General features: G+C 36.3%; 1 protein-coding gene and 1 long non-coding RNA gene across 2 annotated transcripts in view; one reads left to right on the plus strand and one right to left on the minus strand.

Moving 5' to 3' along the window:
• LOC149555615 (uncharacterized) overlaps window positions 1-15534 on the plus strand; it is an 86771-nt gene that overhangs the window by 17556 nt on the left and 53681 nt on the right. The gene's annotated exons all lie outside the window — the stretch shown is intronic.
• The window catches only part of LOC149555616 (Inosine triphosphate pyrophosphatase family protein), a 54123-nt gene that overhangs the window by 16874 nt on the left and 21715 nt on the right, over window positions 1-15534 (minus strand). Inside the window, exons 2-6 of the mRNA XM_089833663.1 lie at window positions 9706-9770; window positions 9365-9428; window positions 9224-9233; window positions 8774-8805; window positions 8523-8635 (exon numbers count right to left, since the gene is read on the minus strand). Of these exons, the coding sequence (XP_089689789.1) occupies window positions 8523-8635; window positions 8774-8805; window positions 9224-9233; window positions 9365-9428; window positions 9706-9770 (284 nt within the window). The remainder of the gene's footprint in view (window positions 1-8522; window positions 8636-8773; window positions 8806-9223; window positions 9234-9364; window positions 9429-9705; window positions 9771-15534) is intronic.

Raw genomic sequence — 15534 nt, forward strand, 5'->3', positions numbered from 1 at the left:
CCAGATTTATATGCAATTTGTTATAATTTATATATGACCAGCTGTAATAAGTTATTTCCATATTCCAATATCGTGTTTGAAATTAGCAATAACAAATAATTGGCATAGCGTACCAGAAGGGGTTATTACGGTGGTATTAGAGCGGTTTCCTACCAGCCTACAGGAACTACACTCAATTATTATTTTGATCCGTGCTTACTTCGATGATTGTTAGATTGATTTTGTGATTCAATTTTTAGCATTATGGATGGTGACAAGAGGTTTGGTATTCGTTATACCCATAGAGGGCGTACTTCTCCACCTAGGGATAGAGAATATGAGATACGGGGTATTGTGAAACAGTTGGATGTGCTAGTGAATGAGCTGAATCAAAATCACAAAAGGATGACCCAACTGATTTCGAATCCGAGATTTGAGCAAAGCATGATATCGCTTTTTCGAAGAGCAAAATGTGATGATATAATTGCAGCAACAGATGTGCAGGACATTTCTTATGAGTCACCACATGAGTTGAGCACGATTGAGGTGGAATGTGATAAGAATTCACATCAGGTTGAGTTAGATGCAGTTGTTGGCATGAATTCCCAGGATCATGTGTTTGATGGCGATGCAACAATAGTGGGAATAGGAGCATGCAAGGATACTGTCCACTTCTGTGTCTGTCCATCCATCTAGCGAGCAGTTTAGCAATATGCATACAGTTGTTGATGTGTGCTCTGATCATAGTATACATGTTATTGATGATGAGATAAGTGGTGTCGAGGCATAGTCATGTTGTAGTTCAGATCAATACAATGGTGAGGTTCGCTTCATGGACAATCCTATGTTTGGCATGGATGCAACATTGTCTTATGACAATCGACTATTTGAGATTGATGTCTATCACTCACCTGAGTGGAGTTGGACTCAATTTTCACCAACAGCACATTTGGTTCAATTTTTTGTTGTGGTAGTTGGTGATGTTCCTGTGTCCACATATTTTGACATGGCTACACTTATTATTGACACAATTGGCATTAGTACATATGACTCTCCTGTAGCTATGTCATTTGAAGGGATTGTTGGTCATGATTAGGATTCCAGTCCAATATATATTATGTGGGTGGTGATCGAGAAGAAGAGTATGTTGAGATTTCCCGTAGAGTTGTCTTCTGGTAATGCCCTAACTTTTACATTATCAGCATAGGTACTGGGTGCTACATTGCAGGCAATGTTGATGGTCCTAATGATATTGGCATGCAGTTGGTTCAATGTTGATAGGGATGCCACGCACTTCTTCATTTGGGATCCAAGTGGAGGTTGGAGTTCACAGTGTTGCTGGATTGCTTGAGGACAAGCAATCTCGAGGAGGGAGGACTGCAATGTCCCTATTTTTGCCAGCATCAGAGTTCCAGGGATTAGCCTATCATTGTGATCCTCGTAGGCTAATTATTGTGGATAGAGCGTCTTCTGAGGCAGTGACTTGGCTTGGGAGGGTCTTGTCTTCTCCACAATTCAATAAGCTACACGTTGGTCTTCGTTTGGCTCTGATTGGACTTTCGCTCGGGCTTAGTTTTGTGTACTTGCTATTTGTAGTAAGTTGGGTGTTGGTTGAGATGGACCCTTTCTATTTTTGGAAAGTGCATTTGGTCACATGGAGAAACAATAGGTATGACTCCTATTTCAAACGGCATATTTAAATGATGAGTATTTTGGGAGTTATTATATTTTTTAGCAAGGTTGCATGGGTACTTGTACCCACAGCCTTGGTACTCATACCCACATACCCAAGTACTAGGTACACGTATCCTAAGTATCGGTACTCAGTGGAGAGCATCATAGCTAAGGACCTTGATTAAGATTTCTGATTTTTTTTTTTAATTTTTTATTTGCGTATCAGCATGTTGATTATCAAGCTTAATTCAATACCTAATCAATATGAAACTTTGATACAATATTGATTAACAATAAACTTTATCACTATTCAAGTCAGAAGTTTATCATTTGCAATAAGTCATTGTCATATGATTTATGATCTTCTTATTCATGTTTAAAGTTTGACTTCTCTGTTATGCATCTAAATAGTTATCATATATTATTATTACAAACATACAGCAAACCTGAAACTAAAAACAATACATTGCATTAGCAAACTTTATCACTATTCTTGTTTTAAAAAACCATTTCATGACTCATAATTTAGATTTTCTATGAATATAAAAGTATAATTAAAAATAAATATTGATACCAAGTACCTTCTTCCCCTATTATGAAAAATAGTCATACCCGTACCGGTACCAGTACCCTACGAACCCAAAGTAGCCCCGTCCCTGTACAACTTTGATTTTTAGTGGTCAAATTATTATTAATTTATTAAATGGCTTATTATAAAGTTATAATCTAAATTCACAATTTCACTTAAGTTGAGAGTTGAGTTATAATTGGAAAGAGCCAATTATTAATTAGTTAAGCCAAGTCAAATGAAAGAATCTAATAGAAGCTTCTAATTAATGTTGTGTGGTGAAGCTTGTTGAGTGAAGTTACATTTTGGCAACAAAAAGGGCATATGGAGGTTATAAATACAAGCCCATTTGTTGAGAAATGCAAGCTTGAATATTTATTTTCTTTTGTTGCCTTCGTGGCTTTTCTAAGACTCTGATTTTCAATGCCCTTGCTGAAGTATAAGGGTTTGAATTCTGAGTTGTTTCATTGGATCTACAGCTTAAGTATTGTAGATTTGAATTTGAGATTTTATTGAAGGATTGCTTTACAACTAGTTGTTGAGGTAAATCTATTTGCTAATTTCTCCTACTATTCTAACTATATCTAAGGAGAATTGCTGCTGAGTAAAGTCGTTTCATGCAAGTGAACTAGCCTGGTTTGGAGGAGTTTGAAGCCAGTGATTAGAAGCTACGGATCTGCAATTCTGTTTGGGAATGGTTGTGTTTGTTTGTTGGGGGTTTGGCCGACATTTTCCCAGCTTGCAATTGAGATTTCAAAGGCTGCAAGTCTGCTGCTTGGGCCTATGTTTCACCTCCTTAGCCTGGTTTTTGGCATACAACTTGCATTGTCCATTGAAAGAGGAATCAATACTAAGAGGGGATTATAAGGGGCGGTTTGGCATTTACAGTTTGCATTCACAAGTGGAGATTAATCGACTATACCAAGTTCTTCAAATTTAATTTGCTTGAATAATAAAGTGGTTTATTAATAGCAGCTAGTTGGCACAAGCTGAGAAATTTATTTGTTCCTTGATAGAGTTTTCTTGCATGCTCAGCAGAGGATTATTGTAGAAGTGCCTTATTTGAGTTGGAATTGTTAATATGTTGTCTTCATATTGAACTAACCAAATCTCACTAAATAAATAAAGAAATGACTAGTGAAACCTCAATAGCCTGATTTATATGCAATTTGTGATAATTTGCATATAACCAGCTGTAATCAATTATTTCCATATTCCAATATTGTGTTTGAAATTAGCAATAACAAATAATTGGCATAGTGTACCAGAAGAGGTTATTACACGTGGACTATGGTGTACATTTTTGCTCAAGGATTGCTTGGGGACAAGAAATCTTAGGGAGGGAGGACTGCAATGTCCCCATTTTTAGAAGGTGCCTGCAGTTGGCTTGGTCAGTTCATCAAAACGACCATTGTGAGCTGACAGTGGAATCTGAGGGTTTCAATTGTGGATTATTAGGCTTTCCAATAGCCTATGGTAAGTTTTGGCTCTGTTTGAGGGACTTACTATTTCTAGTAAGTCATCAAATGGTTCTAATGAGTTCAGATGATTTAGAGGAGTTGAGTGATGCTCTCAATTTTTATTTTTCGCTTCTAGTTTGAGCTCCAAGAATCTTGGAGGGAGCGTCTATTATTAATAAGTCACCCTGTGTTGTCAAATCTCAATTCTGATGCTTCTTAAGTCATTTTTGCAAGACAGGTGCTCCCATTATGACAATAAAGAATACAAATATGGCTCCCATTATGACAATTCATCATCCAATTGTCTATTGCTTTTTCTTCATCTCTTGTGAGGGTTTCTTAAGTTTATGAATTTCAATCCATTGCTGAAGTATAATGGATTTGGATTGAATTTCTTAGCACCTTCTCATAGTGTCACTACTGTGAATGACAAGTAATGAGTTTGCTGAGGTAAAGTAGTTGAATTTTCTTGAAATTAATTTGACATCTTCCTTTACTGTGTTTACTATGGCTAGGAAGAGATTGTGTGCTCAAGAATTTTGGTGGTTGGAAGTACTGGTGTGTGTGCCCTTTTAATCTTCTACCCGACATTGCTATTAATGTTATTTGGTGTTTGTTAAATTTGTGATTTAAGTGGCTAGCACTTTTGTCAGTGAGCACACAATATTTCAACTTATTGGTGTGAGTTTCTGCCTGCTGTTTGGTTTTTGAGTGTCCATTTTTAACCTTACCAAAGCGGCAATATTGGAAGATGGTGCATTTGAAGGAAATCGATTGTAAACAGGTTCTTCTATTTTGATTGCAGATCTTCTTATCTCATGAGCATTTGTTTTTGCTAATTAAGTGAACTGTAAACATTCAGTTTTTCCAGAATTGGTGTGAATTGAATTGCATTTGCAGATTTTTATTTCAATTCAGAATTTTCATTTCATGCTTATGTGCAAAGAAATTTTCTTAAATAAAATACAACACCACTGAAAAAACAACATATTAGATCTATCAGAGCTTGCTTGCCAAGTGTTTGACAAAATGTCAAACAACTGATTAGTAAAGGGAATTGGGGTTGTGAAGTTATAACCAGTTGTGGTTATTATAGTTGTCATTAGGCCTTGAGCTACAATCTCATATGTTTGGCTAGATACAACATTTGGATTCTTTGTGCAATGACCATAAGGCAGTATTGGATTTTGGGAGTTTATGCAATAGTGGTATTTAGCCTAATTGCATAGCCAGTTGAACCAAAACCCAAGTTAGCTTAGACCAGTTTAACTACAATGAAAGGGATAGGATGATGAAGTTAGCTTCAAGAGGCTTACATATCCAATTCACAGTGATGTCTCAAATAATACAAATTAATTGATTATTTATTTATTTAATCAATTATTTTATTATGACTTATCCAATATCTCTCGATTATTAAAGAATCTATTTAATCTATTCAAGGATTGTGACACAACCTAATGGATTCCTCCTTAACTAAGAGGGACTGTTGATTTTATTGTAGTTGTGGTCAAAATCCACAAAGCCATCCTAGATATTACAAAGGTTGTGATTATTTAATTGAGATATTATAATTATACTGTTTAATTACAGTATAAAATTATTATATTACATATATAATAATTATCATATTATATTAATATTATAATAACTGTGATTATATTATTATATTAATAAATATAATTATTATAAATATGTTATATTAGATTAAATAATTAATTTAATAATTTTTATATTAATGGTATCCTTGGTGAAAGGGCACCTCTTGCATATATATTATAATGAGATAAGAGATCTTGTAAGTACACAACCATGATATCGAATTAAAAGCAGACAAAAGTTTAACATGGTATTAGAGCGGATTCGCTACTAGCTTGTGATTTTTTACAGTTGAATAAGAAGGAAATGCTCAGATTCAATCTAGAGAACTTGGAATACATATCATAGAGAGGAAAATTGCATCTAAACTTATTAGAGGATAATTATCATTGAACAGGTGTAATAATGATAATAATGAGCCAATCATTGCAAAGCAGTCCAGGGTCATTGGATACGCAGGTCATTACTACCATCAGCAAGTCAAATGATATAATCATCCTCATCCTTGAATATCAATCAGCAACCTAATCAGATAAATAGACTTGGTAATGATGTACGAACAGACAACAAACATTTAGCATATCAGTCATATATTAAAAAATCGAGTCGAATTGGTATCCAATAAAGGGAGGTATCATAAGCATCTGAGTGCTTTGGATCTATTATTGCTGCATATTAAAACTTGATCATACTTTAAGACCAAACAAGACACCTTGCTGGGTTTGATCAAATCAAGACCAATTATAAGTACATGAGAAGATCGACAAGACTGATCAGAATAGAGTATAGAGACTGATGAATAATTATTAGTCTAAAGATAACTAATAACCATAAAGTATGGTACAATGCAGATCTGTAATTTCAAACTGTAATTGGATGGCAACAACTGACGAGAACTTGTGCAATTAATGGCAGCTCTCAAACAGAGGTGGACAAATAATCATTAAGCATGAAAGATACACTTTAGTGAATAAAAGTAAGTTGACAGTGTTTGAGTTTCAGGAATGGTTATTCATTAGAAACTAATGAATAATGATTAGTCTAAAGACAACTAATAACTATAAAGTATGGTACAATGCGCAGATCTGTAATTACAAACTGTAATTGGACGGTAACAACTGAGGAGATTTGTAATTATGTGGATCATGCTAGATGATGCAAGTCTGTTGTTGTGGGATATCTTCTATGATTGAGTTCATGTAAGAAGGGTATCCTTCCTTGATTTGCTTCAGTTGACCTTCAAGGAAGTGGACCATGTCAAGATCGCTTCTCTAGTATCAGAAGGTTAATATCAGATTCAGAGTGAGTCTAACAATCCATGATAGGAACATTGAACAAGGGGGACAGAAAGTTGATATCAGATGTAGAGTGAGTCAGACAGTTCATCAGAAGCAACCTCGGATGAGGAACTCAAAAGGTTGATATCTACTTAATGAATTCTTCTTTGTGAGGGAGAAGTTCAAGCTGCACTCCCTTGTTAATGGGTTCTTCTCTGTGAGGAAAAAGTTCAAGTTGCAATCCCTTGTAATGCATTCTTCTAAAAGTTTGACTTTAGAAGATCAAAATTCAACTAGTATGAGGAAGAAGTTCGAGGTCCAATCCCTTGTAATGCATTCTTCTAAAAGTTTGACTTTAGAAGATCAAAATTCTTCTAACAAATCTCTTTTGATATTACCTTCCTACGGTGATTATTCTTTGACAGGGTAGGGCTGGCAACTCCAGGTTTTCATTTCCATATACAAAAGCTTTTCCAATTTGCTCATGCTGAAGATTGATCATTTTCAACTCTGTAGAGAGATCTGTATAACACTCCTGAAGCTTGTGTGCATTTACTGATGGAGAATCTGAATTGACTGAGCTTAGCATACTTACCTTTGCCAAATGTGACTCCTAGGAGCCTTTATCAATAATATGTATTAGTGCTTTTGACATCAATGATAATATTTCAATCAAATTGGTTACTTCACAAATGAAAGCCCTAATGTTTTGCAAAAATTAGGGCTCCATCACACTAATTGACATCTCCACCTGGCAATGAACATCTCTGACTGCATTTTAGTGTCTGCATCGCTAAAATAAGACACTCCAATCATCACATACAGCCTATTTGTCAACTAACATCTATGCTTGACTCAATCGGCGCCTACATTATTCAACGTTTGCAACCCTTGGATCCCTGCCTCCACCTCACTATTCTGAGACACCTCAGTCCAGGAATTTGACTGACAATTGACACCTTCACGAATTGACAGCGTCTCCTCCTAGTTAGTGTCATTAGCTAGTTGCAAGGTCCAAGATGTTTAGGTATCTTTCCATAATGTTCCTAGATGAACTCACATGCTGAATGAGGGACTAAGCATGCATATTAGACATGGAATATTCTTGTTTGGACCTTGTTATGGAATTTTTTCTTTGGAGCCACTGGGCTCTTGGATGTGTTTGTGGTGATCTTCTTGTGTGTGTGATTAATGACACGATCTTGCTTTTGGATAGCTGAATTATGATAAGTGATGTATAATGATTACATTTATAAACAAAAAAAATTGTTGCTCATCTGTTAGTGCATATTTGGCCTTGTTGTCCAAGGGTTCCTTGGTGGTGCAAGACAGTTTGCACGTTACATCGTAGCAAACAGTGAAAATACCACCTAAAGATAAAAATATGATAGTGGTACATATAAATGAATGAATCACCGCAAATCTAAACTATGAAGTTCAGGGAATCTAGAGGAAAAATAACAAAATACATGAGCACATCATGGGAGGGCTACTTTATATACAAAATAAAATGTATCTGGAAAGCATATGCGATGCTACTATAGAAACTTTGAAGTAGTAATATTTTCCAATTAAGATAACAAGATCCACACACTGCGAGGGAAAGAGAATGCAAATCAATAGATTCCATGTAGCCTATAGCCGGCATTAAATGAACAATATTTACCAGATATGGTTCTTTCACGAAACATGCACATAATATCAGATATAATTAATACAAATAATTGCAGGATCACAGTTAATAATTTTACACCTGGATGCACTATGTCAAGTTCACAGAAATTGCTGATGTAGAAACAACAATAAATCAGAACCCATTCATTGACATGAAACTTGGAAGTTTTGACACAGATTGGACTAACTAGTAACTCCATAAAAAAAACACATAGAAAATTCAGTTTAGATGACAAATTTAATTCCACATTTCTGATAACTATTGAAGCATAAGCTAACTGCTAAACATACCTCAGTTTTTCCAACAAAACTTAGAGGTTCAGAATCGGGCCTAAGTGATAAAGAAAAGATGCACAAAGCATAAGCAGATTTGTCTTCGTATGCATGGAGCAAATTGTTCAACCCTGCAATTAAAAACATTCAGAAATCCTGCAACATGACAATTGCAAAAATTTTGTGTTTAATGAGTGATAATAGATTTATGGATTGGTAATAGAGGATAAAACAGAATGTGACCACAATCTAATCACAGCCTTGATTACCTTCATGACCAATCTTCTCAAGGAACCACTTTCTGCATTCAGTGACACAATCATGGAAGTTGTAGTATTAAATAAAGATTTTCAACTACAAATGATAACGTAATTCAGAGAAAATCAGACAGAGAGTTTCTGATGGACAAAAAAGGAACTGCAGTCAAAACAACAATATATAACAATCAGGTCTTGAAATCAAATCCTTAGAATATTATATATGATCTGTTCACATACAAAGATCCAGAATCATTTTCAAAGAATGTACATAAAGCATGTTGGGAGATCCATATGAGTTATGGAATAAAATAGAGAGACAAATAGGAAGGTTACATCTAATGACAGTAAGACAAACTACTCAAATCCATCATAATCAATTGGAAATCTATGAATTGATTTTATACATTATCTTACAGCCAATATAGGTGTTGAAACTCGTATGGTTATAAAAGAGCTTACATGTAGGGGCCTGTAAGACAGAATCACTATGTCGTTAAATAAAAGACATATTACCAATTCATCCCAGAAATCTGAGTCTATAAATAAATCCAAGCTTATTTTTGAGTCAAATGAACAATGGAAAAAATAGAGTGATCTTACCTGGAAGACCTTTCAGAGCATTGAAACAGAGGCATGTGTCTTCAACAAGCACTGGTCCATTTACCTTTCATAAAGTCGAGCAAGATTTGTCAAGCCAAGTTGTGCAATGCATGTACAAGCTAACTTGGAAAACATGACGAAAACATTTAAAACAATTCAAAAACTAAAAAACAAGCACAAGAAAATATACATATTTATAGGAATTCAGGTTTCTCAGCTGTAGTATGGAAACCAATAGAGCATCATGCAGCACAACTTATTTATTATTTTAGATATTTAAAAAACTATTTTATACACATAAACTAGTTGAAGATTAGCTAAAATACAATGAAACAGCAAACCTGTCGTGATGCCAAGCGAGCCTTTTCCTTTGAAATGTTTTCAGGTTCACCCTGGAGTTCAGGCACTGCAAGTAAAATCACACAGTGGAAATCAGGTCACAATGTGTCTATTGATACTTGTCAAATCCACATTAATTATAATAAACATGATCTGCAGGACATGAATAAAACAGGAATAGAACTTCATTCAAAAACAGTGTAACCCGGGTGAGTGCACCCAGGTCAAAACCCCGGCGCACCCGGTGCGCGTAAGCACCCGGTGCAGGTGCGTCACGCACCCGAGTACCCCCGCCGGGAGTTTTTCTGCTGCCGCACCCCCGCCGCACCCGTCAAGCACCCGGGGGGGATGCAGTGCTTGGGTGCTTGGGTGCGCGGGTGCTTCCTAGGTGCTCGCGAGGTGCTTCCTGGGTGCTTCTCGAGTGCTTGCAGGGTGCTTCCTGGGTGCTCGCGGGGTGCTTCCTGGGTGATTCCCGAGTGCTTGCAGGGTGCTTCATGGGTACTCACTTTGATATGGCTATAATACATTATTATTATTTCATTGTTTCATGCTATTCGGCTCATTGTCATCATGAGCATCTTTATGATATATGATATTCATTGAATCATATTTGAAGAATGAATTTTGAATCTTGCATCTTGAACTAAGTTGATTTGTTAAATGGTCATTAGTAATGGTTATGAAGTTTCAAGTTTCAAGTTTCAACTTATGGTTTGTGAATCAAATTTCAATTTTCTCTTTTCATTGTATTCAACTATATTTGGTATGTTAATGTTATATAATATATTGAAGTATCATTTCATAATTAGCATTTTCAGTCATATATATTATATATATATATTATGCAACCCCCTCCCTCCATTCCCCCTCCTCCCCTACCCCCCCCCCCACCCCCCCTCCGCTCTCCCACCGCCGCACCCCCGCCGTCCCCAAATTGAGGCTTTTTTTTTCCCTCCCCGAAACTCGTCCCGACGTCCCCCCGCACCCCCGCGTCGGGGTAACACTGCTTTAGACGGAAAGAAAATTCACAATGTCTTGTCGGAAACAGAAAAGCCAAACTTAGAGGTATCTAAGAAGCGTGGTCACCAGGTACTTGGATACACTACAGACTGTTACCCATAATGGTGTATCCAATTTTCAAAACTGAGAAACCAAGTTACTTGGAGGTGACATATTTTTTAAATACAATTTAATAATTTTGAGAAAATATCATGAAATAGAACTTTGAAACAAGAATAGTATATCAATCATACAAGAATGGTAAGTAGTAAAGGCAATATCTGTTTAGACTATTATGACAAGAAATCAGTCATAAAACAGTTTATGCCCCTCTCAAAAAGTCTACATCATCAGTAACTCCGATCACTATAACTTTGCATGAATTTTCGTATCGTCCAAAGTATCAGCATGAAACATTATGCAGGTTTATTTTATTTACTTGTCTCCTTTTTGCCTTTTAACATGTTTTGCCCTAAGTTTTAAGGCTAGATACATCAATTTCTGATCAAGAGAGAGTGAGAGACAGTGGCCAAAAGAACCATGCACGTCAAGACATTTCTGAGGACATCTCAGTATTGAAGACATGTCCCCACCTCTGAGATGCACCTAAGCGGGTGAGAGATGCATCTCCATATTACCAAGCTAAAACATGTTGAACAAAACAAGTTGATGTCCTAAGAATGAATGCCAACAAATATATAAGGAACTAAATGAATCCTTCTAATAGAATTTGGAATAAAGAAACAATGGATGTGAAACTAAAGTACACTGAACATGTGACAATGGCATATAATGTCTGATGGTGATATAACCAAAAAAATAGATATGTCCTGTTGTCAAAAGGTTGAAACTCAAAAAAGTATTATCGTTTTTTTTACTAAAGATGAAAAAAGAGATTTCTGAAAGGGCCTCCACTCTTTTACAAGCTATGCCAACATAAATGACATAAAAACAGTCCAGAAGCAGCCAAGCTGCAGCAATAAAAACAGCAAACCCAAGCAAAGCGGAGACAAGAGAATAACAAAAAAGTAAAAACAATACTAACAGGACAAGCGACATCAAACAGCACAGAAACTCCCATAGACTGAAGCTGATTAACTGCTGCCGCTTCGTTGTTTTCAATTTCAGTGCTGCTGAGTTTAGTGAAGAATCATGATGCTCAAAAAAAAATTGCTTGCTTCTAACTTGAGTGACCAGACTGCACCCATGGCATACAAGGGCCCTTCATTGAACACATTCTCCAGGAAAAAGCCTTAGTCTTCATTAACATAAGGAATATGACTAACCAATCAAATAAGGACTACAGAGCATTATTTTTTGAGATTATCTTTAGAAAAGAAGAAACCATCACTACAGTAAAAGCAAGTAGAAAGACCATAAATCAAATTGAATTCAACTCTATTATGAGTAGCAATGAGAGTTTCATCATCATTAACCCAGTAATGTTCTAATTCATAAGCTCATTTTCACAACAGGATAAGTTAAGGTGTATATGAGTAAATCACAACAGTGAATATGCAATGATACTTATATTTAGGAGCAGATCTACAACTAATGAGAGTGTAAACAATAAATAAATGTATCTTTGCAGTGAGAGAGAGAGAGAGAACAAATTGAATTATAAACAAACTACACTCAAGAAAAGGTGTTTAGTACCAAGCACTCTGGTGAAGATTATGAAGTATGGACATGGGATTTAGACAGGGTAGGAAACTGTTCCAAGGCTTAGCCACAATGAATAAACATACTGCTCGATGAATGAAACACCCATTATTGATAAACATACTGCTCAATGAATGAAACACCCATTGTTGTCACACTTCCAAAACAGAAAACCCAGGCTTCTTTACCAATGATGGCAATGTAGCACTATTGAACCCTCTATAGACAACCAAATTCTACTGTGCATGTATGGTCTTAGCGTGATATAAATTCTTTTGAGACAAAACAAGATTATATTATCTGAAACCTTTTATTGAAACAAAACAAAAGCATGTAGACAATGTATCATTGATTAGGGCCACATTTTATCTCTGTTGAGATGTTCTTAGGCTCAGTTGCTACTTGCCTCTCAGCTGTAATGAGCTGTTATTTCAGTTCTTTTGTTTCTTCTGATTGTTTTGTCGACTCCCTTGCATTATGACTTAAATACTCATGCACAGAACAAGGGTCTTCCCTTATTCTCTTGTTGGATATAGCCAATAACGTTTGCTCGATTTGTAATGGGCACCTTAGAAATGCCCAAAAACTAAATCAACTGCTGATAGGAATTTAGTCAGATAATTTGCATCCAACCTTTTATTTCTACGTTAAATGTTTGAACCCATTTATAGCAATGGCTCTGGAAGCAAAATATTATTTTGTTTTTATGTCTTTGCATAGATTTGAAATCACATAACATGAACAAGAAGGAATTTATAATAATATGCAAACTGAAGATTGAACTACTATTAAAATAATATTATTTTTCAAACTAATAAAATCAAATACATAACAGACTTTTCAACTCACTAATTACTCCAGCATTATAATATAATGTTCTAGTTATGACTTCCGATCTTGCTGCTACAATAACATGAATAGTGTCGTGCTACAGTTACGTGAATAGTGTCACACTACAGTAACGTAAATAGTGTTGCGCTACAATAACATGAATAGTGCTGTGCTACAGTGCTACTACAATATAATCTATCTTCAATCAGTCCAAGATCCTCATAAAATCATCCCTTCATAATGGCATAAGCATCGGACAAGAAGCGAGGATGATATGAGCAAACACCCAATCTGCCTGTAGCTGGAAATGTGCCCAATCTGCCTATTAATGAAGCTGATAGCAATGAATTTCAAAGGCCAAACCCTGAGGGAATGACATCTAGAATGTCACAAAAGAGGATAGACGTCCTCAAATGCCAAGAATGGATCTGCAACTCACACATCAATTTTCTTCTCATATTCAACCTACCGAATGAAGCCACTAACGCTCTCTTTTATTCTTTCTCCAAGGGTCGATTCAACTCTCATGAGCAATGTGGGATAAAAGATGTGCAATATGAAATATATTAAAATATTCACTTATGTCTCCCTTTAGGCGCCCCTTTTGATTTGCACACATTCCCATAAAATTTAATATTAAAGTAACACTTTAATATTTTACAACTAAATTAAATGTTACTTTAATAATACTTTATGCATAAAAATATATTAGCTATCGGACTCTGAACAACACGAGTGATAGCTTGTTGGAAAGCTCTCACCGAGGAGTATCAAATCCAATCACCAAAATTAGCCTCCCCTGTGTCCTGTTGACTTACTAAAAATAGTAAGTATGCCTGAGACTAAGTAAATCAACTCCGTTTTGGCCAAAACTAGAGATAACTAGGCCAAAACACTCTAGGATCCCTTTAAACCTAAGTTACACGGGTACCCCTCCCCCCCCTCCGGACCTCGAACTGGTTCGAACCGGTTCGAGATTCTGGTCCGGTTCTACTAGGGTTCGACCAGGGTTCAATTTTCGAATCCTGGTTCAAACCATGGTTCGAACCCGGGCGGACCAGGCTGGGAAAATCGAACCAGGTTCGAACCCAACCAAGAACCCACCCATGGACGCGGAAATAAAGTGACTTATTTGCATTTTTTTATAATTTTTGGAGTCCACGTACCCTAAAAAGGTGTTATGAATTGGTTTTTTGCTCTCTCATAGTCATTTGATGTTTCTAAATAGGTTGTTTTGCCTTGAAGGAGAGCACATAAGTTTTTGAGCAAGCATCCGGTTGTGCAAGGAGGAGTTTGAAGCAATACTTGTTGGTGTTCTTGAAGTGTTTGTGCATCATTTATACACATTTGCAAACTTGCAATGGCTGGAAAAGGACTAAGAGGTAAGATCTTATTCTATTTACTATTGTTTTGTTCTAGTTTTTCCAAAAAAAATTCATTTCTGTTTCAATCTTTATATGTTCTAAGTTCTTGAATCTTTTCCATTATTTCAAAATTCGTCATTTTCTAGCATATAGATTATGAACATATATCTAATTAGTAATTTCTTGCCATAGGGAAAGGTTCGAAATTAATGTCATCTACCTCTTCATCAATAGGCAACACCGAACAAAGAATGGAAACCAACTCCGATTCTCCTCTATGGAAGTATGTAGACATTATAAAACCCATTCCAGGAGGTGGTGCATTCCGTTGGAGATGTCGAGGATGTGATGTAGAAAGAAATAGTTCTTATTATCGTGTGGTAGGCCATCTATGTGGTTATGCTAGAAGAGGAGTCAAGAAATGCCCTGGCAAAAATGGTGTCCCTATACCAAATCACACCGTGTTAAAATATATTGAAGAGCATGAGGCAGCAGAAGAGAGAGAAGGACGCAGGGCAATAGAACTCGGTAGTAGTAGCAATAAAAGTAAAAAAGCTAAGGGAATGCAGGCCCCCTCAGATGTTATTGTACAAGACCACCCCTTCTTCAATACTACAATGGACACTGGCACTAAATCTATCCCCATTGTACACAAAAGAAAGGGGCCAATAGAAACTTCTTTTCAAAACAAGGCCCAGGAAATTGCTGACATTAAGGTGGGAAGATGCCTCTATACAAATGGGTTGTCTTTTAATGTTGTCCGCTCTCCATTTTGGAAGGACATGTTGAGGGGTGCCAATGAAGCTCCAAAAGGGTATTGTGGCCCCGGGTATGAGAAAGTTCGCACCACCTTGTTGGATGATGAGGTCCAACGGGTTGAAAATCAATTGAAGCCCATAAGGGACTCATGGGTTGAGACAGGGGTGACAATTGTTTCAGATGGCTGGAAGGATCCTAGGAACCGTCCCTTGATCA

The sequence above is a fragment of the Cupressus sempervirens genome, chromosome 5 (assembly GCF_028749045.1).
Source record: "Cupressus sempervirens isolate cs-2001-9-10 chromosome 5, ASM2874904v1, whole genome shotgun sequence".
Lineage (NCBI taxonomy): Eukaryota > Viridiplantae > Streptophyta > Pinopsida > Cupressales > Cupressaceae > Cupressus > Cupressus sempervirens.